General features: G+C 40.1%; 2 protein-coding genes across 2 annotated transcripts in view; one reads left to right on the top strand and one right to left on the bottom strand.

The window, feature by feature from the left end:
* Positions 1-500: 500 nt before the first annotated feature.
* Positions 501-20356, bottom strand: TMEM62 (transmembrane protein 62). Its single transcript, XM_072339410.1, has 14 exons — positions 20142-20356; positions 16307-16418; positions 15122-15259; positions 14029-14074; positions 12969-13110; positions 10809-10933; positions 10537-10659; positions 9559-9714; positions 8670-8829; positions 6808-6921; positions 5806-5890; positions 4192-4296; positions 3467-3585; positions 501-2545 (listed from the first exon to the last, which is right to left on the bottom strand). The coding sequence occupies exons 1-14, from the start codon at positions 20301-20303 to the stop codon at positions 2219-2221; spliced, it is 1914 nt and encodes a 637-aa protein (XP_072195511.1). The 5' UTR covers positions 20304-20356; the 3' UTR covers positions 501-2218.
* A 690-nt stretch (positions 20357-21046) lies between these two features.
* UBR1 (ubiquitin protein ligase E3 component n-recognin 1) overlaps positions 21047-23031 on the top strand; it is a 51442-nt gene continuing 49457 nt past the window's right edge. Inside the window, exon 1 of the mRNA XM_072339408.1 lies at positions 21047-21458. Within this exon, the coding sequence (XP_072195509.1) occupies positions 21369-21458 (90 nt within the window). The 5' untranslated portion in view covers positions 21047-21368. The remainder of the gene's footprint in view (positions 21459-23031) is intronic.

The raw sequence follows: 23031 nt of genomic DNA on the forward strand, positions 1-23031 counted from the left end.
GAAAAAAACGTGAATTAACATGGAACAAGTTCAGTTTTGCTTTTCTATCAAGCAACTAAGAATTGCAATAAGTGTTATTATATATAACCGTTAGAACATGGGCTATGAGGTCCTCCCAGCATAGGGCAGAATTTTCAATTTCTATACCATGCTTTTCACTGAGATGAGGACAGAAGGGGAGCTCCACTCATCCCACACTTAAGATGCATTTCATCAGTCCCACACACAGATGTAATTCATACATCAACCACACGTCAACAGCATGTCATTCCTAGGGAGGTCCTCAGAGCCAGGGACAGCACATCTGCAAATAAAACACCTTTCCTTGCCACACTATGACTAGTATGAACAAGTTCTTAAAATAATCCCATCCATCTGCCGAACATCCAACAGAATCAAGAAGTACAGTTGATTGTCATGTAAGAGAATGCGGTGGCAGATGACAGACAAGAAAGATCCATCTCCTTCCAGGAAAAAGTTCTTCCCACAGGCTATAAGGTATGAAGCATTTTATTGCCATTCATATGTTCTCAGATCAAATAGAAGTACTTGCAATTCTAGCAACATTGGTCATTACATTTCCACCATTGTTTCTCACAAGTAAATGTTGAGCCCTGCCTTTCTGATTTTCTAACAGTATTGCAAAACACTTTCATAGCAGCCAATGACATTGCGGTAAGCACAGCATTCTCTTAATAGGTTATGTAATTTACGCAAATGAGGGCTGCTAATGTCTTTTTCCTGCTCTATTATCAATCACAGAGGAATGGGAAATAAGAAATAGAAAGGTTCTTATTTTAGAGATAACAAGTTTTAATTTTTAGTAGCATTTTCTTCCGATTCAATTTATTGTTTTCTCATATTTCTATAGTACAGTTGCTGTCCATTCTAAGGTGACATAAGTTATATCTCCTTTTTCTGGATAAACCATAAATAAATTACTGTAAAAAACACAAACTACTTTGAACATTCCACTCACAGCAGTCTTGTGAAGCAGGCCAGTGTTCACCTTAATTTAAAGATAGGGAAGCTGGGGCAGGAAGCTTAGCAATCGCCTTAAGGTATAACAAAGGACCATTATTAGAATTAAGGATCTCATGTTTTGCCATTTTGTAGAAGAATACTCCTGTGTTTCCCAGAGGGGCTAAGAAGAAGGGCAGAATAGATTTGTAATTAGTAAAGTCAGCTCAGCTCTTTTGGCTCTAGATTCTCAAGTTTTTCCATAAATACAACTATTCCATCAATTTTAGACAAGGAAACACAAAAATAATGAGTTTTCCAGGTCACTCAGCGGCACTGAGATCCAGAAACAGCCCTGACTCCTCTCACTTAGTGACGATACAGCCACTAGACCAACGGATTCCTTCTGGATCTTCCAACTTGAGACAGTTTTCTCTGTTCTTCACTTTAAAGCTGAATTTTTGACTACAACTGTGAATTTCAGAGGCAATGATTCACTGTCCTTTCAATAGTCAACTGTGGGAAAATCAGCAACCTCAATAGTGGAAAACAACTATTTCCCTCCAGAGAAAGAGTAGTTTAATTAACTAACACTCCCAGAATAAGGTTAGGACCATAGCTCAGGTGAACATACACACAAATATAGACTTAAACACCCAGCAGCCTATAAAGAACTCCTATAGACCATTATGAACTGAAAAGTATGTGTAAGCACTGGACTCTTACAGTGAAGGCCATATAGAAACTTTGTAATAAATACTACTTCATCTAGACATCTGGTCTAATCCTCTAGAAATTTATACAAGTCTTGAAATAAAAAGCACAGTTATGCACAAATCCTGGAGCTTGTTATCAAGATCTAGTCACAATTTTCCCCAGCATTATAAAAAAAGAAATCAAGAATTTATGAATTAAAAATACTTTCCATTTGAAGTAGTAACAAGTAAACATTTCCACTGGTGATCCATACAGACATACCTGCTTTGTATCATAAAAACATACCAGAGATTATTACACAATTTACTGCACACTGTATTAATGTATCATAGTATTATATAACGTGTGTTGTATTATACATATGCAGCATACTGTATAATACAGGTATATAATACATACTGTTATACATTTACTACAGCTATGCAGCAATGGAGGTGCAGCTTCAGATCTTACCACTACATGGCTGGTCGGTACAGAATTCCAGCAACACAAAACAATAGGTTGCATCTTAAGTTGAAGAACCTTTGACTATTATTGTATTTCAAAAGCTCTGACAGTTTTTCATTTCTGTTATGTAAGTTCTGAGCTCAGATGATTGAAAGGTCCATGTTTTAAAAATCAGAAATGAAGTCAGGGGCACCAACCATGTTCTCATGGGGGAGAGGACAAAAGCCAAGGTCCCATAGGTTCGCTGCAAGAAATAGCAAGAATAGACCTGCCAGGCCAGCAGGAGCGTCATTGCCAGATGAATAAGAACAACCAAGAGGCGTCGGACGTGATGGATATGAGAACAGAAACTGTGACCTTTGCACCGCAGGAAAAGGCACCAGCACAGATAGGCCATTAATGGCACATTGAAGAACAACATCTGAAAGAAAAAAAAAAAAGAGTGGAAAAAAGACAACAATGATCAAACCAAATATTCTGGGCAAGAGGCAAAGCACACACACAAAAAAAATAAGAGCACACAAAAGTGTCCCGTTTCAAATGCTGAGTGCAATTCTCAAAGCCAGAAACGCAGGATGCACCTTCCAAGACACTGCAGTTGAGACAGCTGGGCTCACCTAAGCCTCAGTCCCAGGCCATCTACTCCTGCCTGTTCCCTTGCAGTGCGTGGCACTAACATGCACCCAATTCTTTCTGGAGCTAGTTGAGGAAGCTAGACTTGGCAAAATACTACTGTAACAAAAAATGAAAGCCCTTGTGCCAATTTAGCTCTCTGATTCAGCCCAATGTGGTGTAAAATAAGTGTTAGCACTGACACAAGGGAGGGACGCTGATGAAGGCAACAATGAAGTGTTAGATTCTGAGGAAGTACACCCTGCCTTTCAGACTAAGGAAGCTGACAAATGCTGAGGGCAGCCAGATCAGGCTAGTGAAAAAACCAGGCTCAGGTCTACTTGGAGAGTGACATCTACTGATCTGAAGAATATTCAGTGTGCAACAGCTACCCTGGCCATTCCTTCTGCTTACTTATTGCAACTTGCTTGTAAGGACAAACAAAAATTCAGAGGGAAGGGTAAATTTGTAGATATTGGATGTCAGGATTAGAGGCAGAGTCCGAAACAATACCGAATAGGAGAAAAGAGAAGTGTGAAGAGCATACACACAACTTCCTTCTGTCCTACATTTTAAGTTTGAAGAAAGGTTAGAAAGTTTGCCATAGTCAGGCATGGTTACTAAACTTCTTTATCATTCCAAAACTCTTTTCTTTATAAAGTTGTATTAAAAAACAACAAAATATTCTCAGAAGAGCGCAGTTTGTCAACGTTCATCTCTAAACACATACCTGTAAAATTCCAACCACGTATGTGAGACCACCCCGTAAGAAGGAACCACCAACAAACACCCCAAAGGAAAAACAGGCTCCTACTTGGCCATCTATCAGTTCACCTACAAACCATGGTCCTGAAAGAAAATAAACATATTCTATTGTATTTCTCTTTCACTAATTCTTAGATCAAAATGCTCGACTGAGTACAATGACCCCATTTGTGACAACATAGGTAACATTTCCCTCACAAGAGGAGAGAAAACGACAGATCCTTTCAAGTGCTGACCCTACCACAAAATTACAGTAAAATTTAGATACAGTCATAAACTGAGCCAAGCTGGAACTGTTTACAAGTCCAAATGCATAGCCTGCACCGTGTTACTTCCACAACAGTAGCTATTCTAGAAACATTTTATTAAAGCTAAAATTCTTAATATCAGAGCTGACACATCTTAGAATGCACATCTAACATGACAAATCACTACGTGCTTGTTTTATGCCAAGGCACAGATCTTACTCAAAGAAAAGCAAAACCCAAATTAAACATGAAAATAGTCATTTTGCTTTCAAAATAATGTCATAATCTACTAAATCAACTTGAAGATGTTTTAAGTCCAGCTCTTCATCAATAAACCTTTATTCTCCTTAGACTTTCAACTTTTAAAGCCCATTTTTTCAACAGAATCTGATGTGTAATTTCCAAAAGTAATTTCTGTCCTCTGGTACTCTAGGTTACTCACCCAGAACAGTGTATAAATTCAGAACCAGAACTGAGTAATAGAAGGCGTTTATTTTACTGAAGACATGAAGGGAAAACGAGGTCAGACCCAGCAGTCCTGGCTTTTCTAAATAGAGGCAATATTTCAGAAAAATAAACTTGATTCAGGCTGTAATGTGCATACACAAATCCTTCTGAAAGAAGTTTGTATGTTACTCAGTTAATTGAGAAATACATTCGGTATGTCTATAGAACAAATGAAAGGTAATGCATTTCTTATTTTCATTTGTCACATATTTTAAAAACTAACAAGTATTAAAATGCTAATAACAGCAGAAAAAGACTACCATTCTAAACAAATGCACTTACTGTATGCAAATAAAACTGAGTGACCATTCTATACCCAGAAAATGAAGTTAGCTAGAATGAAAAACACGGAGAAAGTTTATATTAAACAAAGAGTAAGAATTTGAAACAGTAACTGTGTAGGTCATGAAGGACTAGGTTTACAGGACACTCTGATTTGAAGTCCACCAGAAACTCAGATAAAATTAAGGCCAGATGTTAAAACACCAGTATTCTGACAAGCATGTCATGCTAGCAAGAAAAAAGCAACTACTATCCATTTGTTCTTTTAATTGCAGCAGTTAATTCATAGACTGAGATCCAAAGAGCCTTCCAAATGAAGTTAGCTTTCAGAAATCAGCCTTGTATGTGGCTGCCCATTTCTCAAAGCACTAACTCCCAGACAGCAAGGCTGAACTTTGAAAATCAAGAGCTCTAAAATTTGTTCACTAATATGTGAAACACTTGTTCTCTACAGGGACCTAGCTGATCATGAAGCACTAGCTCTTTCAACTTTAACTGCCAAATTCCATCAAATTAACTGAAAAATCTTCTCTTCCTATGTTGTAAGTTACTGTAGTTGCCTCACAGTGCTACGTGATTATGGGTGTAAGGGAAGGAACATACACTGACATGAATAGGAAAGGAGGTGGCTTCTAAAACAATCTCATTAGTAAGGTGCGGTTCAAACAATTGTTTAAAGGATAAACACCACCAAGTAGAAAGTATTAATTTTCAATTACCAGATTTATCGTGAACAAAATATCAAGTTAAAACTGATAATATCAGTTCTTTTATTATTAGCCTGTACAAGTCGTTTGCAAAGATCAACAAAAATTACTGTAGCAGGAAATCTGTTTCTCCACTCTGGTGACAGCAATAAAGACAGAATTGTGCACAAGCTGTAGTGAAACAAACACACACAGGACTGATACAAAATAAAATATTTCTTTCCCTACACATCAGATTTTCTCAGTGAAAAAATTAAGACAAAACCTTTAGACTTCAATTAATTGGTTCTGTCTTGTTCCCCCTCCTTAAATTAAGATACCCGATTGAGTTTAAGCTCTCAACTGACTTCATTTGATATAATGGAGATTTTATGGCCCCTCTTAAAAATAAAGCAGAAGCTTCCGAGAACCCCATAAAAAATGCGCAGTGCTGGATGTAAAGCATGATGGTGAATAACTACATTTACTTATTGTTAACATGCAGATAAACAGTAAATAAGTTTAGGCAAAATAAGATCCTCTTAAAAAAAACAAAAAACTAGATAAACATTGGTTCATACCTTTGAGTGCTGGTTTTTGGAGGTATCTGAAAACAACCAGCAATGCAACCTGAATCAGCACAATCAGTCCAAAGAGTGTACGAGCCTGAAAAGAAACAGTTTTAAATCTATGCCAGCTCTGAAATATTAACAGCCTTTAAGCATCTCTTTTAGACACTAATAGAATTATACGAAGATTCTGTGATTCTAATCAAAACAGATACAATGTTTTTTGGCATTATAGCATCAACAAATTAAGAAACTTAAGTTACTGGATTCACATTCACTTACATCTTACTGACTTCAGTTCATGTATGACCACAATATATTAGAATCTTTTAAAAGTGGTGTTTGTAAAACACGTGTATTTCTATTCCATCAATACACTTCCTATGTAAAATGTATTTTTTCAGTACTGTCCTGTAGTTCAAGACACTGTGAAGAGCAATAGTTATTAATTAAAAATTAATGTAATAGTCTTGAGCCAATTACTACAACTGCCTACAGCCATGTGGACATTAATGTGCTCTTCTAGAAATGTGCCTTAACTATTATTACATGCCTTCTTTCCATGCACTGAGTTGTAATGTCTGGATATAATCTGAAACTTGCTGAAGTCAATGGGCATTATGCCTTCCTTGCTACAGCTAACTATAACATCAGCAGCTGATGGGAGACATTTTTGTCCAGTACAAACATTACAAAAGATCACAGTGCAGTTTTATCTGATTTAATGTTTCCTTTTCCTAATATCTCCAGTAGCTTGTTTTCCATTTCTTGGTTACACAAAACATGTATATATACACACCTCAAAACAGATAATTTAGACTAAACCATGGAAGGCAACTTGTGCAGCAAATAGTTCATGCAAAGTTCATGCAAATGGAGAAAGGAAAACTGAAATACCCGTGAAGTTTCAATGAAATTACAGAGCATTCAAGTCTACTGAGAATTAGGAAAATGCATCCTGCAGTCTCTGGGGAGGTCAGCACAGAATGACAACTGTTTAGTGTGAGCACTTACTAGAACATAGTGGTCAGTAAGTAGAATAACAGATGGCCAAAAGCCAAATCTAAGAGGGCGGTTTTCTTCCATAGAAAATATATGGCTCTGTGTGGTAATTCTTCCAGAAGCATCCTATATTGAAATAAAATAAGAAACCAATTATTTACTAGTAGTGCCAATGTAACACATTACAAATAAATGGCAAAAAATAATAAAAATATATATATATATATATATATATCAGGATAAAGTAGTAAGTTAATCCCTTCTGCTGACTGATAAATGCAGACTGCTCTATCAAAACACTTCTACCTACAGAATATTACTTACTGACAGTTTTGTAACTCCATTAAATTTGAGACTGTAAATTTAAAATCTGAAAGTCCTGCACATAGAGGAGATCCTTTCAGATCAGCAGTTTTACGGAGGATAGCAGCTATTTACTGACTACCACCAACACTTGTTTCTTGAAAGCTCAATTCTACGTAATAGCCTGTCTTAAAAAACAACAACAACAAAAAAAAAAAAAACAAAACAGAAATAAAGCTTTGTTGTACTTAGTTTCTGGCACATTTGCTAGTTGCACTGTAACTAATATAGGTACCCTGGTGATCCAGTAGGGCTTTTTCATTGTCACTTCTGCTGTATTTTTTCAACAGAATTCTTTGATATTTGTACAGATGTAACACTGATATCTTATCTCACAGGACATAATGAACTGGCTATTTATATTAAAGAACTCAGGATGTTTACTGTGACACCCAAGACCATTCAATTTAGACGATCCCAGAAACAATGTACAGAAATCAAGTATTCGTGTTCTCTGGACATCCAATAAAAGTGAAGGCTTCTATCTTCCTTTCCTCAAACTATTCAGTGACTAGATGCAATAGTGATTGATAACCAGGAAGGAATTCTGATTTTTTTTTCTTTTTTTTTTTTTTAAACATTCTGTACTTGCAAAAAACTTCAGTATTCAACAAGGAACATCACTATTGCTATACAGGTCTGTATAACCACCTTCAAACATTGTTCAGTTTTGTGCGTACATTTTCAGTAGTCAAATCAAAAATCAGTTATAAAACAGTCTCCCTAAAAAAAGAAAAATCACAGAAATCAGTAACAAGCTGGGGGTAGAACACTGACAGTACAAAAAAGCCACTGGAGGGGAGTAGGGGAACTGGGAGGAATTACGGAGCCTTATAGTACTCCTCCCATGAGGAAGAATGCCCAGCTGGGTTCCACTGGTCAGGACAAAGCTGAATTCCCTGGTCTGATTAGGCTCTTTGAAAGCCACTTGAAAAGTCAGAAATAAAATACGTTTGCAAAGCAGAAGCACTGAATAAGAAATATTTTTTTCCTCCCAGCAATTCAGCGTGAGCTAAGTCTGATGTTCTGGGAAACAGAAATCATATTCCCTGTCAGACTGCAAGAGGTTGTAAAAAGAACTTCAGACAAAAAATGAAAGACAGCATTCCCATCTCCAAAACCTTCCAGATCCAGTTCCTTTGCATTCTGAACTAACATAGTGCTGCTATGTGCTTTCTCTAATCAATCCCAATCATTGCTATAAGGATAATGTTCAAGATAGATGGTTTCTTTTGAGTAATAGGCAAAAATCATTTCTGAACAGTGACTTGCTCTTCTATCCTCCCTTTAATATTCCTCATGAAAAATAGGAAACCTTACACTTAATCCATGCTTTATTAATCTTCTAGTGCTCAGTAATCTGTGTTTTTCTATTTAGCAAACATAACCCATCAATCAAGTATCAGAAGTCAGTTGTCATGTACTTTCCCCCTCTAGTTATGAAATGAAGAAAGCTGATGGCACGTGGCTATATGAAGATTCAGCACAAAGAATGCCAACAGGTATCTTACCTGGACAGTCACATCTATTTGATGAGTCCCTTCACTATAGTTCTGTGGGCTCCACTTTAGCACGTAGAGAGGGCCAGATGCCTGATGAGCATTTCCCAAGTGAACTCCATCTATGTAGACTGTGACAGAAGTAATGGCAGCAGGGGAGAATGCCAGAATTCTAAGGATTGAATGAACAGCAAAATAAACAGATCTAATTAGAGGAGTCGCAGATTTGTCATCATCTCCTTAAGATATTTCCCTTGGTCTCATAAGACTTAACAATTCAAAGGGTTACTCAGAAACAAAAATGATAAAATATCTGTAGGCAAATGATTACAGCTAACAAGGGAAGTCCCATACAGATTTGTACAAAATAATAGAACAGGGAATTGGGCTGCAGAGCTGACAAAAATGTAGATCTTCAAAGTCCAGGCAGAAATAATATTAGAATGAAAATCAGCAGAAGTACATATCCAGTGTATAATACTAAATATTTAATATTTGTAACATAGCAGGGCTGTAAAACTGAAAACAGAGGAAAAGGCTAAGATGTTTTAGAGTAAACAGAGAAAACAGACAAAATCCTGAAGTCAGTGAAGGTGATGTGAACATGCAGGATTAACAACACAGTTTAAGTCTTAAACTCTACCAGCTTTGGTCTCACAAAAAAGGGTAGACTTGGCTTTGGTAAATAACTGCATATGCAAGACAAGTAAGCATTAGTGCTATAAACTCTGCTTTTTCTGCATAAACCATACAAAGTGAACACTCAGCAACAATCTTGCAGAGAAGAATGACTTTTCTTTAAGGTATATGTTATATAAATAAATACACATACACACCATAAATAACCCACCTATTAACACACTGGGAAATACTGTAAAATCAAGAGATCATTATAGGGTACCTGATATGAGTGGAGTAAAGAATTTTCACTAGTGGTTCATGGAAAGAACTGCTGTAAAGGGAGGATTTGGGATTGGTGATGAGTACTGCTGGCCATTCTTCAAAGGTGAGATCCACAAAACTAAGGAGGTCATGATCAAATGCAAGGATCCGGTACCTAAGAAAAAAGAAAGATAGTTTTGTTGACACAACTTTCGCATGCCCAGATGACACACATGCTTCTCAAGTTCCTACACAGACCTTGTTTGACTTAGTTTCTATTTCTTCTCTTTTGCACTCAATCGTACGTTAACTGACTGCTGTATTAACTGTACAGCTGGTTACCTCTCATCAATTTCATTTGATTATAAACCATTGAAGCAATGCTCAAAAACTGAGATGTCAAGATCTGTTGAATCCTGCATATGAATGAGGGAGACTTACATTATATTTGGATTCCCTGACACAATATTCATTTCTGTAGTGTCTGTGTAAGAACTCTAGCCACGGGCAAAGGCCAGCTTTTGCCAGTACACACACACTAAGTATTTCTGTTGGCATTCCTGCAGAACAAAAACTAATATACTAACATACATTCCATATAGCATCACATTTTTTGACATGCTGCTAAGGTAACAGCACAGGTAGATGTTTTACTTCTAGAATTCCCACAGCTTGCCCAGAGCATGGATCTTAAAGTACTTATGCTGAACTTCATTACAGTGTTTTCTTACGTTAAATATTAAACACACTTACATAGACATTTAGATACCATCTTTTTAGTTCTGAAATATCAGGAATGAGTCAAATAGACAGAATACATAATTTATTAGCACACTATTGGTATAGGGAGGAAAACTTCAAAATACATAAAGCCACTTTTCAAAAACATTGATAGTAATGTTTCCAGTTAGATCTAATGCCTCTCTCAAATTCTCCAAATAGCATAAGTAGAACTACTTAGAGTCCATACAATAATTTACTCACAGTGTTTACTTACTTCCTATTATCCTTCCAGTCTCCTAATTCCAGTTCCAGAGTGCCACCGCGATGTTGGCTATACAATGCTGGCATCAGTCCACCCATTGTATGGAGATGCCCACATAAATAAGCTGTGGCAGAACTAATAAAGAAGTATAACAATTAGGATTGTTTGCATAGGAAGGAAATGCCATTGCAGAAAACCTGTGAAGTGACAGACAAGTACATGAAGACAAACCAGAAGTGTACTTCAGATCAAAGACACATGCAAACAAGACTAAAAGATCTTACCTCATTAATGCTCGTATCCCTGGGGCTGGGGATATGATTGTTGAGGTGGGATAATGGCCAAACCAGACAGTATGATTGCTGTGGAGACTTTCTGTGGCCATCACAGAGAGCTCTTGCATTTGATTCTGAAATGGGCAGATGTTTAGGGAAAAACAAACATGCAAAACTATTAAACAAAACCAATTAAATTTCTATTAACGATTTGCCATTTAGCTTATTCAGAAATAATAACAAAAAAAAAAAGCAGAAACTAATGAAGAATGCAATTCATCTGTTACCTACAGAGAACATTCACAGTTGCTTTAGGATAAACAAGCTGTACTGCTAAACATCAAAAAAATCCAATGTTTGAAAAACCATGAATGATAAATTCCTTGCAACTTACAGAGGAAAAGTGTACTGTAAAGGCAGACTTTAAGTTGTATTTCTGTCCTTTCTACCGTTTATACAATTAAAGAAACATTTCAGTTGATTTACCTATGTATTTACCATGCAGTTAGCACCCACGTTTCCTGATTTGCCTGACAGGCTCTTATAGCCATGACAGATCTCAGAATGGCACATTATGAGATTCAGTCATTTCACTGGAAGAACTGAAGCAATGAATCTTGGAACTACTATTCTATTGCTGCAGTTAATGTTAAGCAAAAATATCACTTTAGACAGCAAGTTGAACTTCTCTTTCACTTCTTTGACTGTCTTCTTTACATCAACCACTTACAATGAGACTCCCAACACCAGCATAAGCTGAAAGATTTAACACAGGAGGCAGGAAAAAAAGAAATGAGTACAAATCCACTCTTGCACCATTTTGGAAATCATCTTTTAGAGAATAATAGAGAAGAATCAGTATATTGTTTTCCTTCCTACCTAAAAGTGAATGCGGTAATGCATAATACAGTAAACAGGAATAAGTCCTGTATTAAAAACAAATGGATTCAGCATACCTTTCTGGGTTAGTGTAACTAGTTTAAGTTAAATTAAGATTCCATTTGTCTTATGAATTAGGTCTTTAAGAAAACTCCTACATAAGTTATCTATACTGATATGTATACTGATACAAATGCAATTGATTTTTCAAATTCTTGGCAGAGGATTAATCCTTAACACAGTTACAAGTGCCTACTGGCCCACAGCTACCTTTTTTTCCTTTACCTTAAGATTTATGAATAAACCTGCAAGTGAGGTTCTTCATACTCCTGGTGTTGGGTAATTACCAAGAAAGTTCCCACCTTACCGTAGCCCAGACAGGAGCTCCAAGCTGAATTATTTTACTCCTTAAGGATCTATATGCAAAGCTACCCATGGATCTACAAACCTATGGATAACAGTAAACAATGAGAGGGTACTATACCTTGCACTTCTACATCATCTTTCATCTAAGTATCATGAAGTGACTTAAAAACATTTCATTAAATGTTGAATTTCCTTTGGATAAGATTACTTGTCATATTCTGTGGTAACAGCCTCAGTGACACCTGTTTGCCAAAATATAGCAACTCTATGCAGTAAGTCAGAAGAGCATGTCAAAAACAACAGACATGCATACAAACTACACAGAAAATCAAAGGGAAGCTGACAGCTAAACTGAAATTTCTTTTAAAAATTGGAATTCATATTTCTCCAACAAACAAAAAAACAAGGAAAACGTGTAATTTTTATGGTCCTAGAAGACCAGAACATCACATTTAATAAATAACATTTCTCCAGTGTTATCTTTGACATTATTCTACTGCGAAACATAGTGCAACCATCTATCTGTAATATGTATCAAAACAAAACAAAAAAAATCCAGCAAAGCAAAAAGGAGTGAAATTAGGAAGTACTTTTTGTTTCTTAAAGTTTCACAGTACGTAAACGAACTTACTACTAAATTTTAGCTAAATTTTAGGAATCTATTGACAGAACCCTGAAAAAAAATCTAATGTGACATTTTTGTATTGGACTATTTCTTGAGAGAAAACATATGATCTACAAGTTAAAGAGATGTGGAGATTTTGTAAAGAAAAATGAGCACGTGTTAACTTAGAGACGTAGAGACTCTTTTTGACAAGCACGAATCTTTCAGATGATTCTTAATTATAAAAAAAGGAAAAAATACCCCAGATTAATACACTATAAAACAGACAGCAAAATGAAACACTAAGACTTCTAAAATACCGCATTTAAAATCCCAAAGAAATTATAGGGTCTCTTTGGGCCTGGGCTGAGTGTGGCGTCCACACAGATGAATGAATAGCTCCCAAATGAGGTGGTGTGGACATAATGGAAAGAGCCATCTTTCTGCCAGGCAGAGTACTTCCTGTCAAAATAAAATTGAAATGTTATTAGGAAAACCTGCAGCAATGACAAAAATGACACATATGACACATACAGGATAAATGCAAAAGTCAGTGCATTAGATCTAGCTCCATATTGTTACTACAATAAAATCCTTTAAAGTTCAATGGCATTACAAAGCCTGTACTTAAAAGAATGCATAGTATACTTCCAGTGCCTTAAAGACTCTCTCAAAATCTTTACATTTTGAAATGAATGTTATTTTTATGAACGTAATGGTGGGTGGGAAAAAAAAAAAAGCGGGATTGAACATCAATAACAGCTGTGGCTGCCTTTACAATGTACAAACCAAAAAGCTAATGGAAAAGGTGAAGGCTTCCTGACCATTCTTTCCATTTGGATTTTCAGTGCGTTCCTCAAGATTTGTGCACGCACCATCCTTTTCCCATTTCCCCCCCACCTCTCTACTACAACTTTTAGTCTTTAAAAATAAATAAATAAATCACTCAAGTGTGAAGAAATGGTTCAGATAAATTTTAGACCCACGTGACATAAAAATGAGCATGTAGAAAGAACAAAAAGTGTTGTGCCGCTTTCTTTTTCTTTTCCCCTATTTCAAAGAGAAAAGACTCCTCAAAAAAGTTTGTTTTACAGAAATATGCCACAAAAGTGCTAAAGAAATATAATGTACAGAATGTTTCCCAGACACAGTAGATTTACAATACGTACAATTACAAAATACATAGAGATCAGAAGTCTAAGCAAAGAATTCTCTGTTCTCTGTTCCCATTCTACCTAACTAACCAGTAGAAGGAATGGCAAATGTGATCTTGGGCTATGGAACAGTCAGTGAGAAAGCATAACTGACAACTGAAAACAGAATACTGCCCAACAATTCCAACAGTGAATAAAATGGTGCCTGTATAGAAAATAAAAATACCTGTAGTAATTCTGAATGCTATCCAGGCGTGGAATGTTGAATGAATCTGTAAGAGAGAAGCAAAAAAGGAAATGAATACATTTTCACATTGCATTGATTATTTGTCTGTATTTCTTAATTCTTGATGCTGAAATAAGCGGTCTCAGTGAGCACTGGCAAGCTGTATTTAAAATAATAATGAACATGCAATTGGTAAGCAGATTGTCCAACTGCACATAGAAAACATCATATACCTCATGCAGTTGACCCAGTAGCAGGAATACTTCTTTAATTTAAGTTTCAATTAAAAGGCAACGTTTTAGTAGATATGCAAATTGTAACTAAGTGGCTAAAAGCTAACCATGCTCAGTTTCACCACAAAGCTTTATAGAAGCTTTTGAGATTGGGTGGGTTATATAGAGACCTAAACTAACCTAGGGAAAATAAAGTAGCAATACCATCAAGGACTAGCATGTGTATAACAGGAGGAACCTGGGAATGTTTGTACTGCACTGTACTACTACTGTCCTACTACAAACTGAATGTTTGTACTAGGGCCCACACCTCTCCATTATAGCTGCTAACAGATCTGTCTTCTAAGAAAATGGGTGTAAGTGTCACAGGCTGTATGTAAAACAGGACATACTTCTCCACCTCATTACTAGGCCTTCTAGTTTTGCCCTTCCAGTAGGCTATACAAGCCAGCTGTTACAAGGTTAGTGATGAACATATACTACTTTTATAATATAAACCTGTTAGAAGAGACCTGTGAAAAGTAAAACCATTTCTTCAGTACAGTAAGGTCACAGCTTGCTGTTTTATTAAAAGATGAGGTATATAAAACAACAACCTGGAAACTAACATCTAAATATACATTCTACCACTTGACATGCAAAGTAATAAATGAAGACTCTTACTTCCTTGTTACTAAAATTCCAGTAAGTGCCTGTAAACAAAATATGCCCTTAGTGGAATAAATATTTGGATGGTAAGCCTTTCTACTGACTTATAACCACCATTAATATGCTTGTAACTACTAATACACTATATTTTAACTTACTTAAATCATCTCCTTAATCACAGGAAAGAAAATGATGTTTCAGTTCCTTCTTACCATGGTTTCCTTTGATGTCTATCCACTTAGTTTTTTCCCTGACTCTTGATCGCTTCAGGACTGATTGGTAAGTTTTCCACTCTTCTTCTACCTGCTCAGATCCCAATTTATCTCTTGTCTTAGCATCTGTCAAATCACCTGCAAATGTATAAAGGCAAAATTTAACTACAAATCTATAAAGTTCATGTAAACACTTCATACAAATACAAAGTAGGCAAGCATGCAATCCAAGCTTTCTCATGTAAGTGGCAGCAGGCCTCTTGGGTACTACCTGAACGTTCCTTACTTCTGGTCTAAGAGGTTACTATAAGGGTAAGTGTCTTCTAAAGCAGAAAGCTAATCAAACATTTATCAAATATGTCACTGCAACACTTCTACTAATGCCAGGCTAAAATTAAGTATTATGCTTTTTTTATCCTTGATAATTCTAGTCATGGAGACTTTGATTTCACACCTTCTGTGAAATCAATCTCTATAAGCCATAACTGAAGTTCAAATCATTCTCATTTTTGCTTGTATGCTAACACTTTCCTGCAGTGTTAGTAAAAAGACGAATGCTAACTATATCTGAGCTCTGAACTTAAAAAGCAAGTAGCAGATAAGCCCCTGTCTGTTGAGACAGAAATGGAGAATTAGCATGAACTTTCTAAAACCTCATCCACAGTAAAAGCTCAAAATCCTTTCAACTTGCTTGCTAAAACTTACTCCAACAGCAGAAGTAAGGTATCAAATAAAATGATGAGACTCATTTTACCTGTCCTGGCATATAATAAGTTCTAATGCAGAATAATTGAGGGAGGAATTGACTCCTAATTTTTTTCACTGTCCTCTCCTGCAATTTCACACACATAACCTCAACAAGAAAAGAAGGTGGCTATTAATCACAATTAATGCATAGTGACAAATAAGGGAAAAAAAATAATAGCTGCATTACATCATTATTTCTTAGTTATATGTAATATGCTAAATTCCCATCAAATTAAAGATATTAAGCAAGAACTAATTCTCAAGCTCAGAAGCTGGCCTCTCCTGCTTCCAGCAATCTATTTTCACCTGCAATTCTATTTCCACAGCTCAACAAACCTTAAAATTTTAAGGCCCTATTCTGAGATCCTAGTATTTTGCTTATTTGCTCTTCATTTGACAGCACATTCAACAGGTAATTCACACTTTTGAATCGCTTACCAGTTGCAAGAACAAATGCTGGTTGAATTATATCAATTGTTTCAGAGCAGAATTTTTCCAAGTCAGAAGCTCGTGCGGGATCCTGAAAGCTGCTTATATGGATATCTGACACCTGCAAAAGAGAGAAAAAAATGAAATACTGTCCCAAACAAGTTGTTCTGCAAAGTCAAATACGCTAGTGGGCAGCATAAGGGCATTCATATTGATTCATACCAATATCAAGGATGGAAGTAAGTACAGAAACAGATGAATAGGGAAAAACAAGAGCAGAACAAGTGTATCATATAGCATTGACTCATTAGCCCCTAAAATTGCATATACATCAAATCTCCTTAATTCTAATGCCATACAACAGTATGGGTAAATACTTAGCTATCTACAGTAAGTTTTGATGTTGTAAACAGCCTCTCGACTTCCACATTCTGTGAACTTCTACTGCAACGTAGTGATCCTTCTGCAAGAGAAAATTAAGCAGTTCTGCAAAGCAAGAATAGGTTAAAGCCAGCACAGGACTTGAAGCATACTAAGAAGTCATTTCATACCTGGTACAAAATTCCCGATAGCTGGGCAGAAGAATTTCTAATATTCTCCCTATTCACTTTAATGGGAATCTGATGAGAGCACTTAGATCCTATTCCACGTACCTTCATGAACACAGAGGTTACCAAGAAATAAGAAGACTACTTGTATGCAACCATGAAATATATTGCTCATCTCTGAACCAGTCAGACAAAGCCTTCACAACAGTCAAGTCACATTGAGCCTTGGAGGAACAATGGGAAGGAGGGAAATTCAGAACAAGAAAAGTATGTAGATATTTGCTTTATTAAATATAGTGGCTTTCCAGACCCATCCAACCAAATCTTGGGTGATTGCTTTCAAACCATTCCACCTCAGTCAAATCAGCACTTTATCCTCCTCAACTTCAGCAAATAATATTTCACATGCAAAGTAAGTGAGCACATGCTCATGGCCACTTCACCATAAGGGCTTATGGTTGAACTAGATGATCTTAAAAGCCTTTACCAACCTTTATAATACCACTGATTGAAAAACAACATGAACATTCCACTGAATAAACCTGGCTCTTAAAAAACTCTTCAAGAAATCCTGGCAAAAGCTCACAGAAATAAAATGGCTTTGCTTCTATTTTGTTATTTTAACATGCTTGAAAACAGTTTCTCCTAATTTAGTCTAGAAAAATCCCACGTTTACTTCTACAGAACTCTTTCCTAGATCAGAATTGGATACTAAAAAAGCTAAAAGCTTTTAGACATAATCTTAACTTCAAGTTCACTGAGACATTCACAAAGCTATCATGAAGAGCACAGTAAAACTACTTGCATAGCAAAAGAAGGCAACAACAACAGTGCCTTCAAATGGAATACAAGCACTACAGAGCAAAAGCAGTTAATAAAGAAGGAAAACTAGCTCACTGCTTCCAACCACCAATAACTCAAGAAGCATGCAATCTCAAAGAGAAGACAAACTCCCCTAGCTGCTAACCCTTAAATGAGGGTGAGGAGGGTGGATCCACACTCCACCCCTTCCAGTCACTTCAGTGCATTGCTTGAACCTGAGCTCCCTGGGTTAGCCACACTTTCTCACCTGGTGCTCAGCCATTGGTTCAGGCTGTGACCTGCCAATTCCACTGCACTACCTCAATGCATCAAATCTACTTTAATCACTGACAACGCTACAGCATCTTGTATCTTCTCCTAAGTCCGTGGATTTGCAATTTATTTATCTCAGCATTCGAACGGACAATATGCAAACTTCTATCAGTGCTGTCTCCAGATTCTGGAGCAAAAGGTCTTACAAGAAACCTTCCTCCTGTTCTACCAACAACAGAGAATGTAAATTTCCAATACGTTAAGCAGACAGTTGTCAAGAGGCCTGATTTTCTAGAAGGGCCTTCCCATTCTTTTTCCCTACTACAATAATAGCCTAAGATTTACAAAAGGCTTTTCTGGTAAGTTCCAAAAACTGCAGCATCACAAAACTTCTGCAGAACTGAAACTAACATTATTAAAAACCATAAAGTATGAACGTCATGGGACTTACAAAGAAGAGGAAATGAGCAGGCAAGGGGAAAGGTTTGTAATGCTCTTAGCAAACTGGGAAATCAATTTCACAAAAGGAAATACAAGTCCACCTGCCGTGTTACTTTTCTCTTTTGCCTTCATGTGACTGATCCAGAAAGCAAGTCTCTCCCACTGAGACACAGGAAGTGGCTTTTATCAAAACGGGTTGGAAGAGCCTTAGGGGTTAGGAGAAACCACTGTCCACATCCCTTACCTAGATAAGCAGTTGTTTAGAAAAGGAAGGCATTAAGAAGGGTGAATTATAAGCTTTATAGAAACAGGATATACAAGTTGAGAGAAACAGGAAAAAACAAACACCCAAATAGTAAGCTTGTCAAATCATAGAATCACAGAACAGCCTGGGTTGAAAAGGACCTTGAAGATCATCTAGAGCATGGGCAGGGTCACCAAGCACTAGACCAGGATGCCAAGAACCACATCCAGCCTGGCTGTGAATATGTTCAGGGATAGGGCATCCACAACCTCCTTGGGCAAATATTGAATTTGGAAGCTACCAGTACTAAGAAAAGAAGTTTTACCATAAGAAAGTTGAAAAAGCCCTTAATAAATTATGATCTCTCTACTACAGTCATCTAATTTGGTTTCACAAGAGATGGTCCTGTGGATGAGAGGAAAAACATTGCAGAAGCTGCTGTGGGAGGGACAGCACCTCCTGAGCTCGATCCAGTGACCCAGGGTAGACATGGGGAGTCACCAGGGAGCTTGCAGCCCGTTTCCCATAACATCATTTGGCACAACACTGGATTTAGTGCTTGATTCATTTCCAAGTTAGGTCAATGATAAAGTTGCTGTTAAAGGGCACATCTGAAAGAGAACATAACCCCGTGAAAGTAAAGCCAAGCCTCAAATTAGCTGCGCTGTGACCTATCCTTGGGAGAACTCCACTGGAAGTAACAACCAAAGACAAGTACAGAGCTGTTCATGCTGCTTGTCAGCATAGCTCTGGAGCTACATACATGTTATAGATAGCTCTGAGATTAAAACCTCCAGACAGGGATGTAATCTACACTAAATCAAAGACATTCTGCATTTTGAAAACTGCATTAAGTAACAGAAGGAAAAAAACACTGGAAAAACTGCCTTAGAAAAAACACAGCAATTGGAGAGGTCAATAGGACTCACAGTACACTGGACTGCACGCTAAGAGCATTCATTGCCTGCAGCTAATACAAAAAGAAGGCGTCCGCAGGCTTCATTTGTTAGCAGGAACGGTGCAGCCACCCGGGTGCTCTCGCAGCCTCTGGCGCCCACCCGACACGTAGCAGGGAGAGCCGCGGCGTCAGGAGGCGCCCGGCCGGGCCGGCACACGGCCAGCACCGCGCAGAGCTGCTCCGGGTTCAGAAACAAGGCCGCGGGAACGAAACCCAAGCTGTGTCGCTCTCGTACCGGCCCAGTACTTCTGACGCTAAAAATGGGGTAGCGATTTTCTCTGTCACATAAGTTTCCTGATCTTTGGAAGAGGAAAGGGGTAGCCGAGCCCGGTATCACACAGGACGGGGTACTGAGGCGACACCGGTTAATGCAATAACTAGGCGAGCTTTAATTACCCCTCCCTTCTCGCACTTCGTCTCCCGGGCACTTGGTCCAGACACCTGTCGCTCCTCACGGACAACACAGGGGAGCGCTTACAGAGAAAAGCCACGGAGCCTTTCTCACCCCCCGAGCCAGGCCCCGCGGCACCGCACGACCCCCACCGTCGCCGCGGACCCCCTCAGCGGGGCCCCGCTCACCTGCACCGCCCACAGCAGGTTGGCGGCTTCCGCCCCGGGGGCAGGCCGCGGGGCCCGCTGGCGGCGTAGACCCGCCGGCGCCGAAGACGCTGCCGGCGCGTACCAGTCCAGCAGCAGCGCCACGGCGGCCGCCAGCAGCAGGCCCGCCGCCAGCTTCAGCATCCTGCACCTCACCGCCAGCCCGCCCCGGGTCGCCCCCGCCGCCTTCAGCACTTCCGCCCGGCAGCCCGCCCCCTCGGGCCGCGCCTCTGCGGAGGGCTGGGAGGAAGGCGGGCGGGAGGTCGGTGTGTCGTGCCGAGGCTGTCCCACGCGGCACGTGGGAGTCGAGCTCTCCGTCTGCGCGGGTCGCTGCCACCGTGCCAGGAGCCGGCTGCCGCGATGGCTCGTGGACACACACGAGGAGAGACCATCAAAATTCACAGCGTTTGCAGCCCAAACTCGGCTGCTGTACGTACGCCAGCACCGCTGTCTGCGCTCAGCCGTGCCGCCAAAAGGGGCGACTGCGAACCTGCAATGCGTTCGGATGAAGATTTGTACTGACTTTTTAATTTGCTCGTTGCCTACCGCTAAACTGCAAAATTCGCGGTATTTTTGTTTTATTCCTCTGCCTAAAGCTGTCTCAGTGGGGACACGTGCACGGGAACCGATGGATTCGGGTGAGATAAATCAGCTTGCAGCCGCTCATCAGAATCATATCGAAGTGTGCCCCGACTGATGGCGGTTCTCATCGTGCCGCTTCGGTCTATTGCTAACTCCATTTTAGGGCGTTACAGAACAAAGACAGAGTACGACGGTGGGTGGTAGCTGCCATACCGTCACACATTTTCAAGGCGTAAGAACAACTCTGAGTGTACCCCCAGCCAGACACACTGAGGGAAACCTACTGACTGTACCTGAAAGCGCACCTGCAGGATTTCTCTACGGGTACAAGCGGCGCACGAGCCCCTCACAGCGCTGCTGGGCCATGCCGGGCTATCAGCATCACCTCACCGCAGGCTCACAGCTGCCTCCGAAGGGCGGGACGCGCGCACACACCTCCGTCCCGCCGCCGCGCCTCCGCCTACGGCGGCTGAGCATCACCGCGCATGTGCAGAGAGAGGCCGGCGCCTGCGCTCTGCAGCCGTGCCGCCGCTGGGGCGGGCCGTTGGAGGCGGCGCAGCGCGGCGGCCCGGTGGCCGTGGGAGCTTTTTCCGGGCGGCGGCGGCGGCCGCCTCTCTGGCTCTCAAAATGGCGGACGGAGGCAACAGAGGGTCCGGAGCGGCGGCAACAAGAGCGGCGGGGGGTCGGGTCCCCGCGCAGCCTCAGGAGCGGGCTATGGTGAGGCTGCCGCGCGACGCGACGGCGCGGTTCCCTCTGGCTCCGCTCGGCAGCAGCCCGTGCCGTGGCCGTGCCGTCCCTGTGCCGCGACTCCGCCGTTGGGCTGAGCGCCCCTGGCGCCTTCTGGCTGCCCGCGGCCTGAGGCACCGACAGGCAGCAGCAGGCCGGGCCGCGTTACGCCTTTGTGTGCCCACAGGTCTCCGCGGCACCTGCTGAGGCACCGTCGCGCAGAGGGGCTGGAGGCTGGGCAGGGAGCGGGAGGCACGGCCTGGGCGGACCGCGGCCTGGGCGGCAGAGAGCCGGCCCTGCCCCGCTCCGGCCCCGCGGGGAAGGCGGGCCTGTCTGGGGCGGCCCCGGGGAAAGGGTTTGTCGACCGCTGTATGCGGCAGTGCCTCATCGGCGGCGTCTCCGCCCAAGTCCCGTGTCGTAATTGGGCCTGTAGGTAATAATCCGAGGTCAGACTTCTAGGAAGCTTTGGGCTTTCTTACGTCCTTCAGTCGTTTCATGTATGTGTGCATGTTACTCTGACTTCGTTCCTTCATTAAGGTTAACTTTACTCTGGAAAAGATGACAAGGTGATCCTTGTTCTGCCATGTGTGAATAAGGTGGCAAGAAGTGAAGGTGTGAAGGGATAGGGTTGGAGGCAGCTCTCTGTTTCTCACCTGAACAAAACTGTCTTCTCCTTAAATTAAATTCGATAGCAGGTTTAATATTCATTCAGTGAGCACTTCTTAGGGCTGATTTGTCCAGAGGCAGCAGGTAAAGGACCCTGTAGGCTTTCCTTCATAACCTTGCAAAGTGACTGTAACCGTGCTGCACGCTCTTCTGCTGAAGTAGGTTAAAGCCCAGTGCTTATCTGTTAGCTAAAAGCATGTCTGAATGCCTTTTGGAAGTCTTCCATTTCATGTTATTTTTTCTTGCTCTAATGAGAGCATCCTGGGTATGTGATAGGAAGTTGAGCTTCTGAGTATGAATATTTAGAAGTAGAGCATAGGGGTAGAGCTGCTCCTACATTGCATGTAGAGGAGCTGCTCTTTGCATGGTGCTACCCTCTGAGAGTAATAACAGGAAGTAGGTACTCAGGGGACTGCTCATGTGGGTAGCAGCACTAAGCCAGTGACCTTTCTGTTATACTTTTCCTCAAAATGGTGAGGGTCAAATCCGAGGGGAGCGTAGTCTGATACCAGAATCATTTCTCAGGACAACTGTATTTTTTCTCTCTGTAACAGATCTGTGTGTGGTTTTCCTTTTTCTAAATTAGAAAGAACTTGATTTTAAACTGATAGAAATGTGATTTGATTGAGTTGCAATGTCAAAAAAGAAAATAATGCAACCAGAGTTAAGAGACTTGGTGAGTTTGAGTGCAGCATGCAGTCAGAGGGGTATTAAGGGCTGCTGTTGCAATCAGTTAGAAAAGCAGTGGCGTCCACTATTCATTACTTGGGAATATTGGAGGCTGGGTTAGCCCCAGCGATAGGTAAAACTGATAATGCCGTAAACAACACATGGAATGATGCTGAGGAGCATCATTCCATTCAGTTGTTTTAGTTTTTACATGGTTTCAGCCAGAATT

Source organism: Excalfactoria chinensis, chromosome 5 (assembly GCF_039878825.1).
Source record: "Excalfactoria chinensis isolate bCotChi1 chromosome 5, bCotChi1.hap2, whole genome shotgun sequence".
In the NCBI taxonomy this organism is placed as follows: Eukaryota; Metazoa; Chordata; class Aves; order Galliformes; family Phasianidae; genus Excalfactoria; species Excalfactoria chinensis.